Here is a 27,757-nt window from a genome sequence, read left to right as displayed (position 1 = left end):
GCCCTCCCTTTCTAATCTGCTACCATTTTTCAAAAGAAAACATCCATGTTGCCGCATCCTGACTCGAAGGGATGAGCCGCGTACATAGGGAATGGCTGCATATCCCTGGGGTTAAATCCCAAAAGGTCATGCAAAGCCTATCTTTTCAATATAAATATCAACTCAAAATCTAGAGAACGATATTCTTGCAACAACAATATTTCTAGCATAATAGATTTAATATAATTGTTTACATTAAGAGTGACAATTTATGATCCGATCTGCCAATCCGACCTACGAACAACCTATTTTAAGCAGGGACATAAACCGGTCAATCCGTTTAGGTCTGTTTATTAAATGGGTTGGGTTCGGGTTTAGACTTTTGACCCATCTAACCTGTTTAAAATCTGTTTAACATATTTCTGCCCTATTTAACCTGACCGGTTTAACCTATTTAACCTAAGTAGATCCTTTTAATCTGTTAAAAATCCACGTAATTTGTATAAGCTGATTAACTTTACTTGACTTGTTTAATAAATAAGTTATGCCGTCTTGTCAGATTACCTATAAACAGGTCGAATTTAGATTTATATTTTTAGCTTGCTTAATAAATAGGTCGGATTTGAATTGACAAATTTTAACCTGACTCACATTCAATCTAACCCATATCCATTCCAAACCATATCTAATCCTATCCGACCCACTTGCCACTCCTAGTTCAGATAACCTTATAAAGTAAAAGGAGTATATAAAGGTCAACCAAATCACAATTTTCCGTTCCACTCAGCCGATGATCCTTGCACAATCTACTTCTTGCTATCTAAAAAATATAGAAAAGAAATGCGTGAGCTAAAGCTTAGCAAGTAACCTCTACCTCTAGTTGAATCAAGCATATTATGTATAAAATAATAAATATAAGAGTTTGAATTATAAGTAAAGCATACTATTAAATACGTGATATAAAATATGTTTATTAAAATAAATTTAAAAATACTTAATGTATCTGATTAAGAAATAAAATTTTCAAATTAATGTAGATAGATCATTCCATCAAAAAAATTGCAGAGAGGCCATCCATTCTCTCCTAGCCTTTACGACTATGGCCACAATTTGCCTATGATAAGTTTCAGAAGAGACTAGATCCTGACTATAACATGCTATCAATCAGCATGTGTGAGTGATCGCCCCACTGGAGGCCTTGAAGAAAACTAGCTTTGAAATCGCATGCAAAACATGCCCACAACAATATATGCCAGTGATCGCCTATTGGTATAACTCAGAAGAAAACTAGCTCCTAACGACAACATGCTATCAAATAGCATGTGCTAGTAATTGCCCTACTAGAAGTTCAGAAAGAGACTAGCTTTTGAACTCGTATGATCATAATTAGACTAGAGAGCAAACAACACATCCAATAAAATCAGCACATTTATCGTTGCAACAAAATTCAATTATGCAAAATAAATCATTTCATGCATGATCCAATATGTTAAATTTGTATGCAGAGCATATGCAATATTTAATTTAAATATAAATATATACATAAATAATACTCATAACTAAACTTTACATCCCTCGATTACTACTCGAATGCAAGTATAGAATTAAGCAATATACAATTATAAATCAGATGATAGTAAAAACACTAGAGGTAGAGGTAACTAACCGATCAATTTATGCACACCAAAAATCTCTTCAACCAGATTATTCACAATCTTTATACACGATCTATACAGAGCATATTTAATAGTCACTTTTCTTTAAAAAAACATATTAATTCAAAATTTTGGGCAATTCTTAGTCTGTGGGGCCAATCTGGGGCTTCTTGGCCCAGAATCCTTCTAGATTAAAAGTTGTGACTCCAGATCCGTCAATCAAGGGCTAAGACTTGTGTGTATACGGCCCGAGCCCAAGTCTAGCCCTCAGGGGAACCTACAGTCTATTAGCCCATGTAAGGCCGGGACTCAATTGTATTGCGACAGCAGGTAGGTGGGCCCCACCACGGGTTCCAGGGGAAAATAGAAAGGAGGGGAGAGAGAGAGAGAGAGAGGTGGGGGGAGGGGGGGGGGACACCGGTGTTCGAGGCTTCAAGCCCCGGGTTGGCCACCTGCATCACAGCCACCAAGCGTCGAGAGGGAAAAAGAGGTCGAGAAAGGCCTTGGACGGGGGCGGTGTTGGTGAAACAGGGTGGCCTTGTGCCATCCTCCCTAGGGTCGTATAAAGGGAGAAGAAAACCAAGAAAATGAAGAGGAAGAGAAGGAAGTCAATCTTACCGATCAGGAGCTCGGGCTGAGATGGTGATTGAGAGGAGTGGTGAGCAAAGAGTGATCTCAGTCACTGGGTGAGGAATAAGGAACACTAGGGTGGAACAAGGGAGAGGAGAAGGAGAATAGATGTGGGTCTATCTCATCAAATAGGGGATGAGGGCAGTATCAGGATGGCAGTGATCTCATTGGAAGTTGGTTTAGGAGAAGAGAGTAATCTCCCATGGCAACCACTACTGGTAAAGAATGGTTAGGGAGGCAGTGGCTCCCTAACCATGGCGGGGGTCAGCAAGCACCGCAAAACTCGCCAGGCTCATGATCCCTTGCAGGCACCACCAATAAGATTAGCAGCAGAGCGATTCCGTGGCCTAGAATATGAGCATCCCTGCTTCCAAACGAAACAGAGGATGCTCTGTTCCTTGTTTTTTCGGTGGGATTTTTTCGTTAAAGCCGGCAACCCGTCTGCCGACGTTTCTGCCTGCGGCTTTCACCCTAGATAAAACCTGATCTGGTTGGACCGGTTATCAGACGTAGTTGAGAGTGAACCTATTTTTATCCATGTTATTTAAGGCCTGATATTAGAAAAATAGTAGCTGAATCTCAAGGAAAACCACCAGCATTAGGCCCATGAATGCTCCATCTCCTACAATCCCATCCTCAATCCATTAAGATATATAGTATGAGCATATGGAGATCATATGCACAAATCTAGATATACATAGAGAATATTTGGTTTGCGTGTGCCAGGAGAAGGCTCTGTTATTATAAATGCTATCTTATCATGCTTACAAGAAGCTCCATATTATATTCACCTTAGGATCCTCTCCATGATTCTTGGAATCGGGTACCACTTCGCTATCAGGATAAAGGCAAGGCTCTAATTTCTTTAATCCCATTTTCTCGGGAAAGAAGGAAGAGGCTTTTTCATGTGAACCGACAGCTAGCAAATGCCGCGTCGATTCAGAACCAGCCAGTAGTGCACATTTGTCAGGCTAAGTAGATAGAATACTGAACCCGACCAAACCTTGGGCTTGGTTCCTATACGAATGGGCTAGTTAAGAATTAAGGTGCTTGATTATTATAATATGCAATGGCAGGATGATATATGAATTTGGGGTTTAATTTAGGGTGGATTTGGTTCACAATCAAAGTTGGACTTAGAGTCAGAATCCGAATGTATTGGAAATTTGGAATGGAAGTCCGAATAGCTATATTTTTCAACACGTTTGGTTCGTGACTGAAATAAAAATTAGAATCTGAATAGAATTTGAATATTAGAGAAGAATCGAGATTGGATTTTGGAGGAATAGGGCAATTTCTAGTCCTCCTATGGAATCATAGATCAATGACCCGTTTTATAGTACACAAGCTTGGAAAAGCAATTGACTGCAAGGAGGTGATGTACGTTGACTCCTAATTTGGTTGAAAATGTAAAATTTAATGGCTGAGATGTTGGAGCATGCTAAAGTAAATTTGATCCTTAATTTGGTTGACCCATTCATGACCCACCATACAAACAATGTAGCTTTTTTAAGACAACAGATCAATCAATATGAAATGATTGTGTTGGTGATATTTGCTCCGCTAGACTTCTTTGACCAAATGAAAGCTATGGAAACACACTTAGAAAAACCTGTCTATATGTTTTTTTTAATTAAAAAAAAGGAAATACAAAAAAGTAATTTGGGTACCCTGGTTCTTGGGCCCTCATTCCAGTGCATATGCGAGGACTCATCAATTTGGGTAGTGACATATACTAAAGTTATAGATAAAGTTCTACCAAACCATAGGATATTCCTTGCATTTTGAACTTTTTGGTTGGAGAGCCATCATGCAAGCTTGGTACGATCCAAAAATGACGGGAAAAGTAGATCCTTCAAAATCTTGAGCTGGCCAATTCGATGCTACTCCAGCGGACGTTAGATTGCGAGTATTGTTATTATTTGGTTTTCCTAATGTTATATATATTCTAGAATGGCAGAATCTCTAAGGAGGTTAATTGTGTCTAGTTTTCTTCTTGAAAAGTCCGATCAAAGTGCTAATATAAGCTCTTACTGGTTATTTAAATAACTCCTTTTCGGGATTCTCCACATAAACGTACAGAAATTTAACCTTTCATCTACCATAAATCTACGTCTACCTTTCTTTTTTTCCTTTCCCAGAATATGGGCAAGGCCTATCAAAATTTACTGAGACCATGAATTGTGGTGAAGATGGGACTCCAAACCGGTCACTGGTATCAAATCTCCAGCAACTCTACAACCAGTTGGCACCCTAGACACTTCATCTACTTCTGGTTGTTGATTTGGACTTTGGATTCTCTGCAGTATCGCATCAATTTTGCTGAGCGCCTCCAAGTGTTTAACCAATGCCACTTTACATAGCTGATCTGTTTCTTTCAAGCCTTCAGAATTTTGCTTTCATCAAAATAAAGTTTGAAGGATTTTCCATCATCGACGACTTTTTAAGGTGCGCATTAGTATTCCTGATCCTTGTACGTGCTTTATAGATTGTGCTGTATTCAGCTACATATACAGATTGCATATGCTAAAGAATTGAGACATTTTCTGGATGAGCAAGCAAATTATATATTTTTTACTTAGTCTACTGGGACAGGGTGTGTACTTACTATTTCAGAATCTTGTTATTTAAGGTAGCTCTCCCATGTTTAAATCTGGTATTCCTCTAAGGAGCTGGTTCTCAGTTCACTATTCTCTGAAACTAAAAGATTTTAGTAGAAATATCATGTCAATATCATATAAACATTTTAATTCTATATGCATTGCACCATATCTCATAATCTGCAGAAGCCTTTTAATTATAATTATACATAGAATAGTCTTCCTTCATTGAAGAGCTTCAGCAGCCCATAACAAAATGCTAAAGGAAAGGATCTAACGGTCAAAGCTTGCGCCCGAAGTACGTCTATAATTACTCTTGCTCGCTCCCTTCAGAGCAACTCTTGATGGCTTGCAGCACTGCTTGTTTCACCACTTGCGCATCCAGATTTTCAGTTTGATTCTGCAAATTATAAAAAAGAAAAGAAAAAAAAACATAGTGATTAATTACAATAAAGGAATTTAGTGAGAATAATAGCATGGGAGCCACCTTATCGGAATTCGCAAGGTTAGGGACCTCTTCCCTAGTTCATGGGCTGTGGAGAGGGGTCACAAGAGGTCAGACCTGAGACTAGTTGGTCAAAACCAACAATATTCAGTACATACTGTTTCCTATTTATTGATATCTCTGTAATGCTCTGGTGTAGGCCCAGGGTACGTTTTGTTTCTCTTAGATAACATGTACACTATGATTCATTCACATGCCATACATGTCTGGGTTTCATGAATGTCGGTGTTCAAGTGCATGTGATGTGCATGCCCTCTGTAACACCTGCAACTCTAAAAAAAACTTGCATGTAGCTTGCTTGAGCTGAGAAAATATCATTCTGTGCGCATGGAGGCATGTCATGCATGCTGTTGTGAAATGTATCTGACTATATGTTCACCCAAGCAAGAAAAAAATACAAGGACTCGAGGTGGAGGACGACGAAGAGGAAAACCAAAAAAATTATGCTTGGATTTGGGAATACAAACTTGCATGAATTAATAATAATGAGTGACATATAATACATATAACTGTAGTCTATATGTTTGAATGGTGATGAAGATGTTTAAGGCGACATAAGATTTATGAAGGTTATATTAAGGATCCAGAAGGACTTGTTGCTCGGGACATGGCTCTTAATTAATAATAAAGAATCAAAGGCACTTTCATAAAGCTACACTCAAATAATTGGAATTCCATTAATTACAAGATTAGCAGAAATGTTCAAATAACATGTACAAAATATTTCATTAAGAAAAGAATCATGTATGAACTATATACCAACATGTGTGCATGTATTGAAATACATACATACTTCAGCTGATGCGCACATATTTATTTTCTGTACCCTCGTAATTCAAAACGATTATTACTAGGAAAAGCCACTCTCGTGTCATGTAGCTAGTTTACTTGTATACTGTGCTGAAAAGCTGTATTCCAATGGAATTATGAGTGTCATGCTTTCTCATCTCACCTCTCCACCTACTGCCTCTAGACAGAAGGTGTCAGTGCAAGAAGCCCTAGCTTCCAGCACACTGAGACCCAACTCCTCAAAGGCCTCCAGAATAGAGACAAGCAATCCTGGGCATCTCTTCTCTGAGAACACATTGATGAGGAAACCCCTTTTTAGGGTTTCAACTGTGACCTGTCAAAATATGTATGTGAGAAGCCACTGCATAGTTTCAGGTACTCCATGAGGAGCTAGCTTTAGAACAAATGAAATGATAAAAAATAACATTCAGACTTACCATAGGCATAGGGTCTTCTTCAACAACATTCTGTGCACATGCAATCTCCTGATTCAATCTTTCGACTTTCTGCTTCAGCTCCTCGATGTATTTTGATGCATCTATGATGATGGATGTTTTATTTAGCTGCCAAAAAGAAAAGCCAAAACTAAATCATTCTCTGCCCTTCAGGTAAAGGCTGTGGGTTCTACTAATAGTTTCTAATACTGTTACAAGGGAAAGTAGCATATGGTACCTTTCTTTGAGAAAGAAGTTACATATGGTACTTTAAAAGAACTAGATGAAAAGGGTTTCTTTTCCCTTTAACATTTAGGTGAAGCAAGATGATTGTACACAAGTACATAATATGAAGATATCATTGCGGGTTGGAATGCTTGTTAAAAACGTTGCTGACTAGGACAAGCGTGTCTTCCGAATTTTAGGTTAAGATTGCGGCGATATTCTTCTACCTTAAAGTCTGCTGCTCGGCTACATATCATCGACACTTTTGGGCTTCGAATGAGCTTCGAAATGGAGCCACTAACCATCATATAGAGTGAGGAAAGGATTTGGCAAGAACCGGAATGGCATAAAGGAAGCAGTGATAGAGAATACAAATTAGTATATATTAACTTGGTGAGTGAAACTTTCATGCGAAATTATATGGATGGATGATTGGATGTATAGAGATATCGGGTGATGAAAATATAAATATAGGAGAAACATGTAACGAGATCATGTTTCAAGATAGGTATATATTTGCAAAAGAGTGATGGTATAGATGGCAAGCCAACAGTTTCAAGGACGAGATGCTAAAACAAATGCAAACCCGAGAAAGAAAACTTTGGAAAATTTTACAAGTTTTTTTTTTCTAAATAAACATAAACAAATTTCAGAACACACACATAACTTCGGTTAACCAATAGGATGAAAGGAGAATGAGCACACAGCAATGGAAGTTAAGGAGCTTTAGGAATTTAAGCAAATTACTGCATGAGAGTTCGTAATCGAGCGAAGGAGTTGCAGCTTGTCATGCAGAGAAGCTCTCTTGTGCTCCCTAGAGACCATGGCTCTCTCTCTCTCTCCCTCTCCCTCTCTCTTTCTCTTTCTCTCTCTTTCTGAAGCTCTCCGGGGGCTGGGGGGCTGCTTAAAGAGAGGAAGGAACCCTCAAGTCTATATGATCTCCTGATTGTCACCGACATGAGCTGCCTCAGTTTCCTCAAATAAATAACAGATTACAAGTGCCAATGAATTACCCAAAATAACCTTCAGCTTTCCAAGAAAAAATGCTCATGGCAACAGCCCATACTCCTTACCTTTCCAATTGGAAAACTATATTAGGTGACCTATTCTTTGGTTAATTTGCGATTGGGTGTTGCTGTTCCATCATGTCTTAAAACTGCTAACCATCACAAAGTTTAATTAATTCCACTTTTTTAAGAAAGAAAACTACATATATATGTTCTGTTCTAGTTGGCATCAACAGACAGATCAATAAAGTGGTCTAATAGATATAAATCATGATCACGATCATCTTAAATTCTGTTGTCTAATTAATTATGTTATTTTTTTTAGTTGATGATCTACATTTTTCTTCCCTTCCCCCTCCCACCCACATCACTCTGAGCAACATAGGATTTGCAACAACTTGATGCTAGAGTCCAAAAGCATAAGCCAGCCCGTCCATTTTTCAATGCCCCAAGACATTCTCTTGCTCGGCAAAACAACAAGAGGAGCATGAAAAAGAAAGCCACCTTGCACGGTACCTCCGGTCAAGAAAGCCATTAGTACCTCATTTGAACGCCGCTGGCCACCACTTGGATTGCACCCCCAAGCAAACAATCTCCCTCCAAGGGTCCACAACTCCACCCAATTGACACCACATTACTGATCCCTCGCATATAAAAACCTCGCCACCTTAATAGGTTAAATACCTACCGCCACTACAAATGCCAAACAGGCAATTATTGCTGCCATAATAGCATCCCACAACATTAGTTTACCAAAGACTAAACGAGGTTTTTTCGCCAAAAAAACACTAATTAGGAGGTTCATGTTATATGAGTCCCAGGGAATCAGAAGGGATAGCGGGGGTGGAGGTATTAAACGAGGATAGAGAGAGAGATAGAGAGAATCTGCTCGTGATCGGGGCGCCATCGAAATCAGCGAAGGCGTCGAGGGATGGTTGTTTGCGTGCGGGGGATGTGGCGAAGGCAGGAGGATGTGGGGTTTGGGAGCTTGTTTTTGGGAGTGTTGAGTTGCGAATGCTTCCAAACACCCCTCACGGGGGGATTTCGCCGTCACCTCCTTGTCCAAATCCTTTCCATTCCTCCTCAATCCGCACGTGCCTGTCATTCCCACCACCACCACCACCACCCCCATCGGTTTCCACTCTGAGAAACGTGGATGAGGAGGAGAAACGGGGTGACGAGAAATCATGCACCCTGGTGAAATTGGAAGCAATATTTTAATGAACGCCACAAAGATTTCGCAAGGAACAATGTCATCACCTGCTATTCTTTTTACATACTTGTTTATATGGGCTAACATGACATTGATGTGATCAAGCAGTTCGCATAAGAGAAAATGACTTCAATGATCGACAGCCATCTTGAGATTCATGCCTCACGTGCCTTGCACATGCCAATGGGCTCCATATGCCATGTACAAATGCCAAGGTGATCTGTAGATTGGCATCATGACCTAAATTGTATGAATGTTGCAAGTAGTTTTCTAAGAAAAAAACCTAATGCATTAAGGTGCAAATAGTAGACGAATACTATTACTCTTAAAAGAATTTACACAGCACCTATAATAGTGCACTTCTATAATAAGGTTCGCTAGCTATATTTAAGTTTTGGCATGACGGAAGAAGAACGCAAAGTTAACCATCAAAATTTTTAGTGAATCTATGATACTGAAGTGCATTAATCATAGGGATATTTGTTTACTTAGGTTTACCATGTCCACTTTTATGGGGCTAGTGGAGGTAAACAATCAAGCTATATTATAGTAGGCTATTTGGCTGCTTCTGCGAAAAGACTACGGGTAGGAAGAGCAGGTCTAGTCCTCGTTAATCCTACTGGAAATAAATCGTCAAAGACACGAGAATGTCTTGGAAAAACTGATCAGAGGGCCACCGGGATGCTATTTAAGGTGCTTTTTAAGAACATCAATTCACAGAAGTACCTAGTGGATTGGTGTCCTCCCAACATCCAGTCAAGATTGTGAATAGTTGTTTGCTTTGATCCTTATCGGAGTGCCTTCACAGTCTTCTATTAATAATTATTAATAGAGACATCTTGTCAGCCAAGAGATCATCAAAAACTTGCCTGCCATTAGTAAATAAATCATCACTAAATCCGAACAAGTGCTCCATGATAATACTTCACAAAAGTCATGTCACACAATTCTCGATCTCATGTCCATGGCAGTGTATGTGAAAAAATTGTTCCCTTATTTTTGGATTCAATATAAATTTCGCTTTCATTCTAAGTAGTACCGTATAAATATCATTCTTCCAAAGCATCGATTTTTTTTTTTTTTGCCTCCTTCCATCATGGATAGCCTTTGCATCGTCATATTCCGTAAAAGTAATCCACTGTTCTCCCTTTGGAGTAGAAAGGGGGGAAGGTTATCATTATTTTCCGACTTAATTTTTAAACAATAAAAGAATTGAAACTCATATGATGACTCGAGTTAAAGCATTAATTTACAACTCAGCGTTCACATTCAACCATTAAATCCACTTGGATCATGACCAGTAACATCATTACGTTGGATGGTTAAATATATATATATACACCCTGTAGGCTGTAGCCCTCTTCTCCAAACAAATTAAAAAGAAAACAAATTCTAGCAGCTCATTTTAACTAAAACATTAATTAAATAACTCGGTCCCTACTTCATTTTTTCCTTCTCCTTGGGTTGGATTTTCCAATTAACAAGTGCGCCATCACAAGCATGGATTGCCACAAAAAAACCATTAGCATCCACAAAAGAGAAAAAAGAAATCTACCAATCTTTCTTGATCTTAAATCCTTTCCTTTTATCAGGTCAATTATATGCTTTCGATTGTCCTCAGTCGAGCTCAGGTACTGCAGGGCTCCCATGCAGTCCCATGCAGAAGCTGGCCACCCCTATTTCTCCTTTCAGTTTAGAAATAAATAATCAATAAAAATGATTTTTTTTAATCAGTAGCCAAAAATGATATCCACAGGGGCATATCAGTGGGGCCCTCCGGAGGTACGTGAACCGCAAGCTAGCACGACCTCATTGGACGCTAGAACGTAGCTCTTGTCTTAACGGTCACAAGATCGGAATAAGGGCTCTGCAAAGGCTCTCGTGACCTCTTGGAGGCGCCCTTCTATTTACTGACGGCTCGTGAGCGTGCTGCATTCCTTCTCGAAATGGGTTTGTGGCTGGGTGCTGGGTTGAGCTTTTTCTGCGTCCGCGTCTATCCAAATCCCACGCTTCCCCCTCATGACTCCTCCATCGTCCGCATGCCACATGGACAAAACACGTACCAACCCAATCACATGTGTGCACCTCTCTCTCTCTCTCTCTCTCTCTCTCTCTCCTTCCTTCAGCCCTAATCATCACAACCCAACAATCTCGCCATGCACGCAGCCCTGCCCTGGCCTTGTCTCTAGCCCTTGCCATGCTGTGCTGGCCTGCACTTCAAAGCCCCCCATGGCTTTCCTTTCATGAAGATGGGAAGCCTCAAATTTCTCCTGGATGTCATTTGTGTCTGATCTACAATTTGGGCTTCCAAGTTGAATATTTTGGGAAACAATTAAGTGCACAATTAAGTGCCACAGCTTCACAGCAGAGCAGTCGATCATTCTTAATTGTTAGAACTGTTTGAAAAATTCTCGAGCTGCATTGTAAAATGAGAAGAGAGGGTGATTTCATACTTAATTGGATGATATATAGCTTCTAGATGCGTGTCAAAGTGAAAATGGCATGGTATAATATTTAGGTGAAGCTGAGGAGGAGAACATATTAAGATGCAGCTAGCAAAGTGGTTGCAGCAGTGTTCTAAATGGAGAAGAGTCCAAATTCAAACTAGTCAAAAGTGTTTCTCAAGTATTTGACCTAGTCAAATCATAAATTTATTTCTCGTTGATATTCTCAAAAAATTAGAAAAATAAATAAATAAATACATAAAAAGCATGGTACCTTTTCTGATAATAAGTGCTATTATTGAATATGGAGCTTTGGCGTCCAAATAGGTATCGCTGGTTCCACTTGGATGCTTCCTAACCATTTCCATTAGGATCTCCATAAATGATGGAAACTGAAAATAAATTTAGGATAGCAAATACTCCGAGCTGCTCATGAGCAGCTCAACTTCAACCAGATTCAGGCTCGACTCGGTCAAAAAGTGAGCAAAGCTCGAACCAATTTTGAAAGCTCGATCAGCTTGTTTACATGAACGCCTCATCCTTTCACATACATTGAAAAAGTTGGTCTCGGAGATTAGGCAAATCAAGCTTAAATAGATCTTTTTGAGCTTGGCTTGAGTTCGAGCTGCCAAGTTCGAACAACTTGTTTATTTTTTGAGCCGAGCCTAATCAGCTTGCTCCTTAATTAGCTTGGCTTAGCTTGTTAATTTGCATCGTTATATGAAACTAGCAATATAACAAACTATATCAAATTTTTTTCTTGATATTTAATTTGTTTGTGACAGTTTGGCCTTGAACCATGAGACTTGACTAAAGAAATTACTAAATGCCGTATATCCTTTTAGCATTGGTGGAGACCTTGGGCTTGTCAGAATGATAGCATCATTTTATGCTCTGTCATAGATTAGTGTGAGATATTGTGGATTACAATTTTATTGTCACATTGCTATATGTGTACTTTCATATTAGTTTCACATTTAGTTAAATTTTGTTTCTTTAAATGGCAATTTGCACTCCATCACAAGCATCTCATATTTAGTTCCCAAAAGAGACAATAAGTGGATAGGGCAAAAGATGCCTCACGTGGTGAACATATCAGCATTATCACATCTACCAAAACTTGGCACTATATGTCTGACCAAATCCCCGCTCTTTTCTCTTGTGAATGGATGGATTCAGCTGTATGAGGAGCCATGCTTCGAAATATTGCATATATGCCTCAACCCCATCAGACATAACTACAGTCAGTCAAGTGCTACCTGTGTACTCCAATTGGTCGATCGAGGCAGTAAAAAGATGAACAGTATATATAACTTAGTCTGGGCCAAGCAAAAGGTAAACATTAATCTTTCTATAGAAGATGGTTAAAAAAAAAAAAAAAAACTTCTCCGGAAGAAGAAACAAAACAAAAGAAACCACATGAATAAATTTGAAAAATTACAATTCCCTAGTTTCATCATGTTGGAAATTGTGATTCAAACAAAAGCTTTGCATTATGGCTCTCTATCACCATACGTAGTTGTCCTAGCTCTAGTTCAGTGGTTTGCTCATTCGACTTGAAAGGTGTGATGCGCAATCAGTTAAAGGTTTTAAAGAATCTTAGACGACAATTTCAAGCATTTAGTCGCGCTGTTTTAGCTCAAACATATTCACTAAATTGAAGCCTCTAGTTGTTGATGATGCCAGGAGTTTATGGTATCAGATAATGCATCCTATCACCCCTCTCTCTCTCTCTCTCTCTCTCTTTCTGCGTGTGTGTGTGTGTGTGTAAGCATGTAAGCATGTAATTAGGGAGGAGTGGGTCAATGAGCAAGGTTATTAGTCGCTAGGAAATGGGAGTCTAAGAAGATTCTTAGCCTGATTTGACTGTCACCTTCACATGTGTGGAAATGAATGATGGGAGTATATAATTGGGAAATAAACGTGTGTAGGAAAACACCTGTGGAATACTGGCATCACAGATAGCATCATCATCAACATATAGACCCTTCTTGCGGCAGCAGCATTCCCCACAGCCCCTATAAAATCGGAAAAATAGTATCCTACCCTTCTCCCAACCATCAGCATGAGAGGAATGCCGGAATGCGCTGCTGCTGAGTTGTACAAGTTCTGTCCTTCCTCTATTTATCTTTTTCCCCTCATATAATGGAGAAAGAAAGGAAAGACAAGAGCTGTGATAGCGCCACCGCCATGCTTAATTGCCAGGCCATGCCCAGTTTGGCTGCACATAGTACTTGACAACCTCCCGTGACTCCTCCCTGTTCATAACTGTTCTTTTGTAGGATGGCACAAATAACTCCCCATACCCATGTAAAAAACTGTAACCTTTGACTTGTCTTTGGGCAAATAGATCATTACAAATTTTTACCTCGACTTCTTCATCCTCTGATATGCTCTTTTCTTTGGAAAATTAGGATTTATCTTTTCTTATACCATTTAATACAAAAATAATATTATCTGGTATTTATATCTATATATAACCAAAACTATAGTGAGTTTTATTTTGTGAAACTCTTCGGAATCTTCATCGTCAGAAGGATAAGGTAGATCGAATAAGAAATTAAATATATAAAATTTTAATGCTTTTAAACAAAACAAAATTTTGGTAGGACTGATTTTGGGGACACTTAAGATACTGTTTATTTACTTACAAGGGATGAATCTCTGATAGGTGTACATAGATTCTAAATTAACTTTAGAAACATCCTCATGACTCTTTGTGTACTCTATTCGGAACACTTAAATAACTTTTCACTGCTTCAACTTATTTGTCTCTTTGTTTATTCAATAGCATTTGCAATATCTAGTTAATTGCATAACACCTTCATGGCAAAACAAAAATTACATGTTACTACAATATTTTCAACATCCATAACTCTTCCATTTTACAATGTTATATATGTCTATTAGCCTCTTAAAAAAAAGAAAAGCAAAATGCATATGCCATGCATGTGAAGGAAGAAAACGCTCAGAAAGAAGAGAGGGATACACAATTACGAGACTATTGGTTTGGACTTTGAATGGATTTTGAAGTAGCAGTGCCCCACGCTTTGAGTTACCTTCTTTTATCTGACTTAACTGGCTATTCCCATGCCCGACATGGGTGAGTTGCCATTGTACAAAAAAAAAAAAAGAATTTTGACGTAGAGAAGATTTCCTTGGACTTATGGAATCCTATTTTTCAAATTTATGTTTCTGTATTCAAATTTAGTAATTTTCTCTTTCTCCTATTGCCTTGATGATATTGAAAAATAACTCCTTTAACTCAACTTTTATCATCAGAGTACGTAACAAAAAGTTGCATCTTGTATAATTGTAAATGCGTCTGTCAAATTACATGAACAAGGGAAAAGGATGTTCAATTGACTGAGGGTTCAAAGCCATCCATGCATGCCTCTCAAATGCATCATGGCAGGCATGCCATGAGAATGATCACATGATTAACACCTAAAGGGTTCTACACTTCTACTAGTATTAACCATCGTTGTTATTCGTGCTAACATTAGGCCCTAGGCACAAAATTTCAGAGGCTACATGTGGCAGCTAATGAAACAGGTACAAAAATCCAAACAATTCACTTCCTCGTGGCAGTAATTTCTATGTAGCCTGAGTACTCAATTGGGGTTGATGGCTTCAAGCTGGGAAAAGTCACATTCAGTGAATCCCACTTTTCCAATATATAGTACACATGCACAGGGAATATAAGGCCAAACCTCATTAAGATTACCCAAGTGGTCAGTTTGTTCTCATCAACATTTGGCATTTATCCAGAATGTGCTAACGCTATCTTCTGTACATAGCAATAAAAAAAATAAAATAAAAATTGCAATGGAGTGGGATTAGTTCGGTGCTAAAACTTTTCTATTATACACACAAAAATGACAAATGAAAAGGCAAACAATCCTGATAGAATTTATAACATTGCAAGATCTTGTTAGTTAGAATGTCAATTAGTAAAGAATTGTTTGAAGATAACATCCTTGGTTATTAAACCTGATGTACGTGCATTATTGATACATTACCAAACAACTTAAACTTTCCAGTCAACTAATTAATTAGTTAACATGGTATTCGAGTGATAATTGTTAACTCAATTGGTTACAAAAACTCCAGGTATTGCCCCCAAAAAAAAATTATATTAGTACGGATAAGGTCATTAAAGATCATGAGTCTAAATACCGATCTCCATGCCAGTTATTTATTTAATTTATCCAGCCGAATCATTCTCCAGTGAGTTAAATTTTCTGAACCAATGCCTAGCTTCTTCTTTTTTTTTTTTTTTCCTTGAAGAATTCCAAATTATATTATTATCCACCGGTGTAATTTCTCTATCGCCGATGCCTTGTGTCGCTTTCTGTGGTCGTGCAGTAAACTAGTCAATGCAAGGGAGGGCACTCGGCCTCAAGAGGCAGGCCCCACCATGCATGCAGGCCAATCGCATGCATGGAACAAAGGAGGCCACACATTGGACGGGCATGGATAAACTGCACCCGTTATGGACTACTCTCTAGGATTCTCGTGATATACTACCAAAGGTCACATGAGCTGGGGGCTTTCAAGGGTACATTCACATGCAACCATGACAGCAGAAACAAAACTAATTAAAGTATAAAGTGGAGGATAAGCTGCCAATGTTGTACGTAGGCAAGGGATGGGATGGAAAAATATCTGCTGGGGGGTAAAATATGTAAATAAAGGATGAAGGTGAAAAGGTGAGCACCAAAGACAAGAAGCTTGGTTGGGTACAAGCATACATGACCGCATGGAAGTACTACAAGTTTTGGCTCTAGTGCAAGAACGGGACAGTGCAACAAAACAAACAATAGTAAATAATGTTACGCTTGCACCAGATGGAGATAATGGATTTTATGCCCGCCACGAGGCCACGCTTTCCGCTTGAATGGGTATGGTTTCAACTTTCAAGGAGCCGCTCTCATGAACGCTGTGGAACCATAATCCATTAAACCTACTGTTGTTTCCTTTTCGAGGAGTCACCCTCATGAACGCTGTGTGGAACTATAAACTTACTATTATTTGTCTCCTGATTCTTCCGTCGAAGGAGAGTAAGATCAAATGGCGTGCAAGTAAGTGCATGTCTGCCTTTCTTCGCCCACATCGTACATCCGTTGAGTTTAATCAGCGAAAATCCTCTAGCGCATAGAATGCACTATAGAGTGCTGTGTAGCTCTCGATGACTATTAAATAATGTATGCCGTGTATCATTTGGGATGTACTTATGGATTATTTTATTTGATGGACATCTATCTTCTGACGGTCATAAAGATCTGCACAGCAGTGTGACCTGTGCACCGTAAAAGTCCAAGTTTAATTTGGCCGGAACCATGGAAAGGAAACAGTATGGAGAGGTCTTCAAAAAGTCTCTCACTTATAACTAAGGCCCCCATCTCCTTCAAGTAGGTATAAAAATGGATAATTTTAATAGCACTGCGTTGAAAAAATTTCTGTGTTGGGCCAGAGTGGCTATAACCCTAATGTAAGTTGTTATGAGCAGATTGTTTACCCCACATAATCAGGTCCAAAGTGTCCAGCTCAGTGCACCACAGGGTACATCTACCAATATATACGGCGGCCAAAAAATATATGAGCTCATTTGATTCGCGGAAAAAGAAGGAAGAAAAGTGTGGTCAATGGAAAAGTAATGAGATGTCTCTTATTTGGTTGGAGTTTTCAAAGGAAAAAGACGATAAAGTTGTATTCCTATGAAAATATGATTCCCACATTTCATGAAAAAGTCCTTCCCATGAGAAACATGGAAAAGTTACTTTTCCGTGAGCCGAAAAACACTCTATTTTTATTTTTTTCTATAAAAACCCTTTAGCAATAAAGAGGCATTAAAGACCTAATTTTTATTAAGGATATAATACGAATTACACATAACGTTTCCAGAAAAATGAATGGTCAACCAAATATAAGCACTTTGGAAATCTGTCACTTTCTCATTGTCAACCAAATATGCCAAAAGTACTTTTCCAAGCATCCTTTTTTTAAGAATCTGCTTCTCAGAAATCATATTTTTAGAAGAAAAAATGCTTCTTGCGAACGAAACGAGCCCTATAGTTGATTTTGGTGTCGGCAAGAAACCGACTTAGGTGAACACCGTGAGACCATGAATCTGATCCAACAGCTCACATGAATTCCATCTTCCTCATCATGCTGTTATGTAGTGCTAGCAAGTTCACAAGAATTTATCAATTAAACATCGCGACCAGGCTTCTGCGTCATGATGTGATTGACAGGAGAACCTGCAAAGGGAACCGCATCCTACGACTTAAACAAACATTGACCCCTCGCCATATACTCGCAGTTAGCTGGACCAAATATTATCTCCCTCTGCAAGGTCATCAACATGCAGTTTACATCATTTTTTCTTTCTTTCTTTCTTTCTTTCTTTTTTCTTGGATTTAACAGTTTCCATCAAGTTTGGGCTCCATTGTTGATGGTAAAACCAAACACAAATTTGTGGGATTCGAGTCATCAGACAATCTATGGACCTCTCCTCCTTTCCTCGTATATACTACCGAACTCTTCTTACTTGTCACATTTGATGGTCGTTGGATTAGGCTAGGTCTTAACCTGGACCCCAATTCCATACTATTCCTTTATGTGGTTCACCAAATAGAAGCTTTCAAGTCCGGTCAAGGCCCAACCACACTAGGGTAACATAGAGATCCTGGCCCACGCCACATCTGAATCTGATCGACCTATTAGAACTACTTTAGATTTCATGACATTTGTGCAGAACCACCATGTTACATCCATTCATTAATTTGGACAAAAAAGGTTGCTTTCTCGAAATCAAGACTCTTCGAAGGCTAGTTACTCCAATATATCATGCAACGATCTCTCGTCACCTTATATAGCTCAAGATAGCTAGCCAGCAAAAGAATCCTTCCAAGCACATTAGCATGCCACAATTTCCTACAGCCCATAATGGAGGAGAAATAATGGAAAACTCATCAAGCTTAAGCTTGGCATGTATCATTTGGCTCCAATCCATCAGGATCACCGATTCGATTTCTTGGCTTTCTGCTCTCAACTAAAGAAACGTCTTGGAGAGGCGAACTAAGCTATTGATTGCCTCATTTGCTGCTCATCATTTAGGAGGATATTTTTGCACCTAGCAGTCTTCTGTTTCCTCTATTTTGTGCAGTCTTATTGTTAATGATGTAGCTGACTGTGCTCACGCAAGAGCAGCGGATGTACCAAAAAAAAAAAAAAAACTTGGCCTCTCTCAGGTGCAACTCAATGTCCTTACAGCTGCGCCCAATATCCTCACATCACTTCTCCTGCTGAAAGGGCATCATGTTAAAATGGGGAAGAAAAAAAAGGTTTCTGCTACTTCAAATCATGCCTAGCCATGAATGCCAATAGGATACAAGCAGACGGGCACGACACGAGCTTTAAAATTGCATCCTGCCAACGGCATCCAATGTATTTGAGCTTGAGCCCGAACCGATGCCAAAAATCCTTGAGGCGGACCTTTTGGCTCGTGCGAGCCACGGGAACCGGCGCGAGAGGACGGCGAGAGGTATAAAGAAAGAAGGGCTCGCGGTGGCCGGTTTGACTGGCCGACCGGGAACCGGCCGTCTCGTCTCCTCCCGGAGAAGCCAAACTGCTCCACTTCTTTCCCTGTCGAAACCTCTTCAGAAACTCCTCTCTCATTATGTTTCCACTCCTCCGCGCCTCTCCCTTTCCCAAACTCCTCCTCCGCCCCCCAAATTGTCGTACCTTCTCCTACCATCCTTCCTCTTCTAAGAAGAAAACGATGGGTGGTATCACAACCCCAGAGAGGAATTTGAGAAGCCGACGCTCTCCTCTCAGCGGCGGACCGGTGAGCCGTTTCCCTTTTATGTTTCATTTTCATGTTTATATATGTGTATATATTTGTTATGGAGGCATACGCGTGCGCCTATTTTAAATAAATAAATAAATAAAAGAATTGGTTGTCGGATTCTGGAATTAGGATCTTCAATTTATAAACAATGATGTTTCTAGATTTCTTTGCGAGTTTTGAACTTCAAATTGGAAGCATTCATGCTTTATTATTTGGTTGACAGTCGAGGAATCTAGGGTTTGGAGTCAAAATTTGAGCTGTTGAGCAATATTCTATTTATCCCTCTGTTGTAGGCATGTGTACTTGCCAAACTGTCTATATTAAGAGTTGCTTAGAATGTCATTGTTTTGAGGAATACACCTTGGCAACGAATTCGAACGCCAGATCAACACCTCTTTTTCTTTCCATTGAAACAGAATTATATAAATGCAACATTGTTTTGATGTTTCCCCTGGTCTCTGTGCTATAGATAAAGATAAAAAGTTGGGAAAATTAATCACCAAGAGGAGTTTGAACTGATAAGAACGTACTATATATTACCCACTATTGTTTATGCTACTCTGATGCTTGAAATTTTGTCTACTTTCTGTTTGAGTTCATTTATTTCGTATGCGTAGACGCAACTGCCTATGCCAGGTAATTTTTCCCCTTTGAAAATGAACATTTTTCTTGGAATGTATGATTTTTGTGTTTTCAGTGGATCAAAATATTTTTCTTTTCTGCAGATGCATGAGTACTAGACTGAACCTAATGGCATAGAATTTTCTTACTGTGGTACTAACAGCGGATGTGGGATTTATGTACTGTCTAAGGATTAGATTTTGCTACTAGCTATCCAAGATTCAAGAGCAGCGCAATGTTATGTCCTGAAACCATGATTTAAATTAGCTAATATTGATGCAGTGCTGGTCTGAAAGTACTCTATCACTTTCTGAATTTTAATCGAGTTGTTTTATTGTTGGAATTAACTACTCTGGGGAAAGGAGGGGGAGGGGAGGTGTAATCAAGGGCTCAAGCTAAACCCATAAGTCTTTTAGCAATGGTTTCGTTATTAATACTTGCCTCCAAGGAATATAGGGTTCACTTATTGGGGTTTTGTAGAAATTGCAACTGTTTTCTAATTTGATCCTTTTAGTTTAGGTGAGACATGAAGCTTTAGGATTCGTTGTTATGAAAAGTCTGTCTCACATGAAAATTGCATTTTCCAAAAAGCTCTGTTGATTCAATAGTGGATAGACTGTTGGGGAGGCTAGATCTGCCATCATGAATAGGAAGAGCATAATAGATTACGAGGATTTGATGAAGTATATATTTGTTTTGGTATATTAATGTAATAGTTGTGGCTGGAAATAGATTTTGATGGAAAACCACCCACTTTAGAACAAAATTTCTTGCTACTGTTCACTGAACTGCATGATCTTTATTTTATGGAGCTGATACTGTCTTTCTGATTTGAGAATTTTGATCGATCCAAGTTAGGAAACTTCTAACTTTTCTTTATTGATAAAATTATGGTATTCTGGCGTCCTATGAACTCAATCATTCCCAGATTTAAAATCATGAATTTTAAAAGACAGAAGATATGCCTGGCATGAGATATAACAGAAGATATGTCACTGGAATTATTGCCTAGTATTTGTCATTGTCATTCTAACTTATTAATTTTTGTTTCACTTATCATAGCTCAATTAAGATCTCCTTTGATACCAATTCAGCACTTTGCATATCTTGCAGGAATTGTTATGGTATTTCTTTTCTAACTTCTTTGTACTTTTAACCAGTCATAACTAAAGAAAATTGTATCTTTTTTTATGTTAATTTCATTTCTAGTTGAATTTATAGTTTCTGCTAGCAAATCTTCTAATTATTGGGACAATATGTGATCTTGTCTTCTAATGCCGGTCAGAGGAGCAATAGGGTGACACCTCAACAGCATCGAACTTCTCCAAGCAGGATGATAGGTAGGGTGAGAAATCCTGAAAGTGATCCTGAGGATCATCCTTTTGACATCTGTGGGAGTGAAACAGTAGGGCCTGTAACATTGAAAAATTCTTTACTTGAACTTAATCGAGAAAAAAGAAAGGAAATTGAATGCTCCCAGAATCCTCCGCAGCATGCATATCTGAGATCTGGGATGATTCTACTGAAGAATTATGTCAGCCACCATGATCAGGTTTGCATTTACTACCGATAAATATCATTATCCTTAAATTGTTTAATCATAGATCTTTCTCTATTTTTCTAGGTTCAATATTTTTGTTCTAAATTTCAATTGATCAATCATCTTGGAGGACAATTAACTAGCTTGTCACGTCAAGTGAAGATATTGATTGATTCCTTTCTATCCCCAAATAATTATTTCCTTTTACTCTGTAAGGAGTCATGAAGTCATGCTTTACATGGTGTTGCAAGTACAACTGAAGATGCACATTCCATGTGATGTCTCTTTAATAATCCTACATAAAGTATAAACAGCTACTTCCTGTGTATGCGCCAGATTGTGTTTGTGCTTCAGGTTTTTCTCACATTCTCTTTTTTGCCTGTCAGGTTAAAATTGTCGGAAAATGCCGAGACCTTGGAATTGGTTCCGGAGGATTCTATAGACCAGGCTATAGAGATGGTGCAAAGTTACGTCTGTACATGATGTGCTTGGGCAAGAACTGGGATCTGGAGTCAAGATTATATGAAGATAATCGCCCAATAGATGGTGCCAAAGCACCTGAAATTCCAGAATACTTCAGAAAATTAGTTGGTAGAGCAATTCAAGATTCTCATGATTTTTTGAGGCAAAATTATGAAGATGTTAACATTGAAGATGAAGTTCCAAATATGTCATCAGACATCTGCATTGTCAACTTCTATAACAACGCTGGAAAACTTGGTCTCCATCAGGTATAATCAAACCCCTTATTTTTTTTAAAATGTATGTAAATTTTTCTTGATGATGTTTTGCTTTTCTGTTTTAACATTTTGGAGGACATAAACAGGCATTATGCACCAAAAAAGCTGAGGTAAATTATCATAATAGGTGAAGTTGAGGGGCCATTTGATGTCTTCTGAGTATATGTATGTATGTGTGTGTGTATGCATGTGAGTATGTATGTATGTATGTGTGTATGTATGTATTCAGTTGCCAAATCATTTTCTTTAGTTTATTTTTATGTTTGGGTTTTTCTGGGAAGGATCTTTACAAGTCTGTGCATCACTTCTTCTCAGTCATTATGATTTTAACAAATTCAGTTAAGCACCGCCACAAATTTCATCTCTCTGGACATCCTTTTAGTTTTCCTTTATCATTTGTTTTATCTTTGGCATTTATTGATGAACCCTTTTTTTTAAATATTTATCTAGAGCTTCTATTAGCCTTTTCAAGTTATTGAATGTACTATACTCTTACTGGATCTATTGTATGCAGCTGTTACATTTCTGAAACTTAGTTTTACTTGCTCTATTCTTGCAATTAATTTTATATGACAATTATAATTCTTCTCATATAAAGTATTATTGCACCTGCATGTTACTAGCGTCCGCTAGATTCTTTTTTGTCATTGATGTGAAACCTTCTGTGCATTTGTGGAAATTGGTTTTGCAATTTCATTCATTTGATGCAAATTTTTCTTCTTCCATGCAGGACAGAGATGAGAGTAAAAAGAGTCTTCATAAAGGGTTGCCTGTTGTTTCTTTTTCTTTGGGTGACTCTGCTGAATTCTTATATGGAGTGGAAAGAGATGCAGATAATGCTGAAAAAGTAGTGCTTGAATCTGGTGATGTCTTGATGTTTGGTGGCAATTCCAGGCTTATATATCATGGAGTTTCATGCATTCATCCAAACACGGCACCAAAGAGGCTCATTGAGGAGACAAAACTGCGGCCTGGACGTCTCAATTTGACTTTCAGACAATACTAGCAGATCTAGTTCCTGTTTTCTTTTGGTATTCTCAACATGATTCTTATTCATTAATTTTCTTCTGTTTATATATTGATGTATCTTTTTGTTTTGTCTAACTTTTATCATAATGTCCTACTTTGTGTAGTGTTTAATGCTAGATAATTTAATATTCTGATCTAAAACCCTGTTACCTCATCTTTGGTAAAAAATAGTTACTTCATTATTTTAAGTTTTTAACTTCTGAATGATGATGTCTTGATAGGCATTTGGTGCAACTTTGTCATATATCAGACAAGACTAGACTTTGTCACACCAAAAATCACCCTGTTTAGTGCTAGAGTTGGTATTTAGTCAATCAGTTAATTGTTTCTGTGGATGAGAAAATTTTTAAATGAAACCACTGATGATGCTGTCTATGATGTTTGGAACAGGCAAGTTTATTTATTTGGACTTTCAAAGGTTAATTACTGTCTTGGTGGAACTGAAATTTTACTGATCCCAGACTCTAAAGCTTGTTAGGGATAGCCTGTGTAATCTGGGTCCAGTTTTCTTTACAGTTCACTCTTTTATCACATTGGCTGCATTTCACATTTGCTTGATTTGATTGTACATATGGTTCTGATTATAATATTCTTTACTAATAGGCTTTTTCCACTCTGATACATTGCTATACTTTTGTAAGGATTGTGTAGAAAAGTATTAATAGTTCTGATTCCTCTACTTAGAGTTTTCATTGAGTTCATTCTTCAGTAGTATTTGTGTGTTGAGTTGACAGGTGTTGTCACTTGTAATATTATTGTTTCGATGTAACAAGTAACTTATTTGACACTAATTTTGCTGTCCTATTCTAGTTGCAAAAATAATTAGTCAAAAGTCTTTCTGTTCATTGATATGTTGGAGTTTGTGATTAGCTAGGGCATTATTACACATAAAATTTAACTTTGAAGTTGTTTTGGGAAGGTAAATTTCATATCAAAGATGTCTAAAACAGATTGCAAGCTCAAATGGGAAAATGTTAGTCTGTTTGGCTCTAAATCTTATGATACACATTTTCTGGCAGGAGGCTGGAAAAAAGGTACCTGATAACATATATCCGAGCTGTGCTTATTATGTGTTTTTGGCACTATCCACCAGCCACTAATCAGAAAATATCATTATTAAACATTGCTTTTGTTAGAATGTTCGTTACTTGGTGAAATAAAATGATCTGGAAATCTAATTGGAAATGACTACACAAGAGAAGCTTTAAGAGAAACTATGTACCCAAGGGAAATTATGAGGGCAGCATCCATAGCACTGATAATAGCTACCGGATGCAAAGTCAGCTAGGATGTAGCAAATCACAAAAGCCACCAAAACTAGGATGTAGCAAATTAAGAGGAAGTTAATGTAGAATGAGTGTATCATTCTTCATACTTTTCATTTTATAATCATTGACAGAACAAATACTGAGAGTATTTATGAAGCTGACTAATGGTATATATTTGACAAGGCTTAACTAGGGTGGTGGTTTTTTTTTTTTGTGTGTAAATATAAGTTTATTAGTGTGATACCACCAGATTATTTTATGCTCTCTACAATTAGATGCACCATCAATGATGAGTAAGGCATGCAACAGATTAGAATGAGTAGGTTAAGAAGGCATCTGGTGAGTGAGTGTGCATCTGATGTATAGCTGCTCATCTGCGATTTGCTGTTGTGCAGAAATGCATGTTAATCAAAACACAGTAATGCAGCTTATGCGGGGCTGAAGAACAAATAAACCTATGTTAGTCTCACTGTGTGACATGCGATTTTGGTTTTGCCGTTTGGGTCACCATTATGGGGTACTCAGAAGGTGAAAGCAACCAACAGCTGGGAAATTAGGTGCACCTCATTGGGAAATGCCATCAAGCATCAAGAAACAGAAGCCCACTGATTGCAATCATATTGACATAAAGCAGCGATGCTGCTGTCAAGTAGCAGTCTTGCGAGAGATATATGATGGAAACGTTCACCCATATACAATGTTGAATGGTAGAAGCTCCTTGAAAAGAGTGGGGAAGAGGTGGTTAGGTCTCCAATGCCATCATTTTTTCTTATGTGTGGGGACAAGGAATCCAAGCATCAGCCTTTACCTACATATATTTTATCTTGGCATCATGGCATAACCTAAAACAAGCTTGGTGTCATCACACTCATCAAGATAAGGTGCTTCATTAATTATAGACCAATCACTATCACTTCTTAGAGAAAGCTTTTTGATCTTGTGTGTTGTCATTTTTGTCTTTTCTCTATCATTCTCTCATTGTTTAATTACTGCATTAGAGTTTAAACAGTTGGTGGATTGTGGCATGCATTGCACTTTTTATGTGTCAAGGGTGCAAGCAAATTTATCTTCCACCACTCAGCCATGGCAACACCTGGCAATGGCATGGGTACTCTAGCTTTTTTGTTGGATTAACCAGTTGTGGTAACTTTTGCATTGTGTTTTAGTATTCTAGGGCCTGATTGGTTTCGTTGTTGTTTATGCGTTTTTGTCTCTCCACAAATTAGCAAAATACCATATGGAGATTGATGTGGAAGATAGAACATGCACAAAACTTTTATTGTTCTATTTTCATTATTTTCTAAAGGCAGTAACTCCTTGCTTCCAAGAGTTCTGAAAAATTTTACAAATAATTTGAAAACCAGAAGGGTTTCATCGTAAATGTCATTCAGTCTACTTCATTTTTCGTCTTGGTTTTTAGCAACAAAAATTGAAAACTAAAGCAATACCTGATGGGCCCTTAATTTGCTGCATTTTGAGTTTCGAGGGTTTAACCCTTTTTGACACAAGCATTTGTCTGATTTCCAATTTTCCAATTTTCGTCTATGTTCAATGAATCTCTCTTCCTCTCTCTTGTTAAACAGGCTATGTTCAATGAATCTCTCTTCCTCTCTCTTGTTGAACAAGGTTGTATTTGGATGTGTCCTATGGATAGCGAGAACCAGAAGGATTGAATATTTGGTTGGTGCATCTGATTTAGCAAGATGATAACCTCAAGATGGGTCGCATCTTGTCATCCATTGAAGCTCCTGCATTGCTTTCTTCCTTGGGTCTCCATCAATCTACATGGTGCCACGACAAATGATCGCCTGATCAACTCCGTCATCATTTGTCCATGATGTTATCAGATAAGGTTGTTGACAATTTTGGTGGATAAGGAGAAGCTGGCGATTTTGTATCGTTTTTGTGATCTTGTTGCCGGTTTGACACGAGGCATAACATGTAGCAGATAATTTTTGTGATTTTGTAAGAGGAAGAGAAGGGGATCATGAGGCATAACATATAGCAGTGCAGGTATAGAAAAATTTTCAATTTTCTTTTGGGAAGGCAAGACTCAAGAAGTGATCACTTCTTAAGCTTGAGAACCTACCATGAGCGAACTCTCAGAAAGCAAAAGAGATATATTTAGGTTATCAATATTAGTTTTTGTCGCTTGCTTCATTTGTTAAAGTTCTAAGCTCTGTTAGTTCATGAAGGCTAGCAACATGAAGTATCAAAGTTACACAGGACTTCAGATCGTTTCTACTGTGCCGTCGATAGCTACATTTTGTCTTTCCTAGCCAAAACAAGATCAATTGAGTCATATGATGGGCAATTCCACAAAGAGCAACAACTGGAGCTATGATGTGGATCTCCAAAATTCTTTACAGATCCGAGTGGAGCCTCAGAGAGGGGTGCTTTAATAAATAAATTTCCAAGAAGGAATAGGTCTGAAGACAGGACAAACAGTTGCTAAAATTGCACCAATAAAGATGACTGTGCTCTCCACTCAACTGGAAAAAGGTTTTGGATCCCGGTGGTTGGAGAGGAATGAGTCGGTTCAAAAGCTATACATCCATATTGGAAAGGCGTGGACGGTCTGCCCATCTGTCTCATAAAAGCAAGAGAAATGGATGTCTTTGTACATTGTTTTGATCTCTCCACAAGCTTAGAACTTCTACTGATGGTTGGGTTGTTTCATCCCCGAAATGGCTATGATCTCATATATGCTGTATCGAGATCTGCAAGTTGAATACCTAACCATGTGAATGAAATAAAGCTGTTTGCAATATTGTGAGCTTCTTTTATGGCTTAGAGAAGTAAAAAATTCATCGATTTTTCTTTAAAAATAACAGTTTACATGGTTTATGCTTGTAAATTCTAGGTTCTAAAGTAAACCTTCAGGATATGACTGCCATAAATATGAAACAATGATGTTTGTGTGAATCTAGTGTGCCACATTTTGAACTTCTGTTGGTTGTTTGCTCCTTCACCATGAAATATCTCTTTGCAGTTCTGCACTAGTGTAAGGCAGTATAGGACGCATAAATGATTACGTTTTGATCGGTAGCTGTTACTCCAACTAGTTAGAGGTTTGTTTAACTTGAGCTTGGTTTTCCTAATTTTCTTAATAGTTGCAATTATGCTTTTGAGTGTAAATGTTGCAGGGCGGTAGGTGACAATGGGTGGACCTACCCCAATACCTCACTCTTTCTCCAATCCTAATGAAGATGGGACTTCATTT

The 27,757-nt window shown here is 38.2% G+C and overlaps 2 protein-coding genes across 4 annotated transcripts; one reads left to right on the top strand and one right to left on the bottom strand.

Annotated features, from left to right (window-relative positions):
- Nucleotides 1-4,991: 4,991 nt before the first annotated feature.
- On the bottom strand, nt 4,992-7,790 carry LOC103702096 (transcription factor bHLH61). The gene is made up of 4 exons (XM_008784392.5): nt 7,565-7,790; nt 6,596-6,721; nt 6,322-6,492; nt 4,992-5,264 (listed from the first exon to the last, which is right to left on the bottom strand). The coding sequence occupies exons 1-4, from the start codon at nt 7,640-7,642 to the stop codon at nt 5,175-5,177; spliced, it is 465 nt and encodes a 154-aa protein (XP_008782614.1). The 5' UTR covers nt 7,643-7,790; the 3' UTR covers nt 4,992-5,174.
- Nucleotides 7,791-18,941: 11,151 nt separating this feature from the next.
- Nucleotides 18,942-27,320, top strand: LOC103702095 (DNA N(6)-methyladenine demethylase ALKBH1C-like). Of its 3 annotated transcripts, XR_015967814.2 has the most exons (6): nt 18,968-19,333; nt 21,243-21,509; nt 21,884-22,228; nt 22,968-23,268; nt 24,930-25,415; nt 26,118-27,320. XR_015967814.2 is itself a non-coding variant. In XM_008784390.6 (5 exons), the coding sequence occupies exons 1-4, from the start codon at nt 19,166-19,168 to the stop codon at nt 23,241-23,243; spliced, it is 1,056 nt and encodes a 351-aa protein (XP_008782612.4). In that variant the 5' UTR covers nt 18,942-19,165; the 3' UTR covers nt 23,244-23,268; nt 26,118-27,320. The 3 variants fall into 3 exon arrangements, 2 of the variants coding, with proteins under 2 accessions (XP_008782612.4, XP_088558594.2); XM_008784390.6 differs by lacking the exon at nt 24,930-25,415 and having other exon boundaries at nt 18,942-19,333; XM_088702468.2 differs by having other exon boundaries at nt 24,930-27,320.
- Nucleotides 27,321-27,757: the final 437 nt, after the last annotated feature.

This window comes from Phoenix dactylifera, chromosome 8 (genome assembly GCF_051530095.1).
Source record: "Phoenix dactylifera cultivar Ajwa chromosome 8, Ajwa_hap1_PhDact_Kaust_v1.1, whole genome shotgun sequence".
Classification (NCBI taxonomy): Eukaryota; Viridiplantae; Streptophyta; class Magnoliopsida; order Arecales; family Arecaceae; genus Phoenix; species Phoenix dactylifera.
Note: the sequence above shows the minus strand (reverse complement) of the source record. Positions and strands in the feature narration are given on the sequence as shown.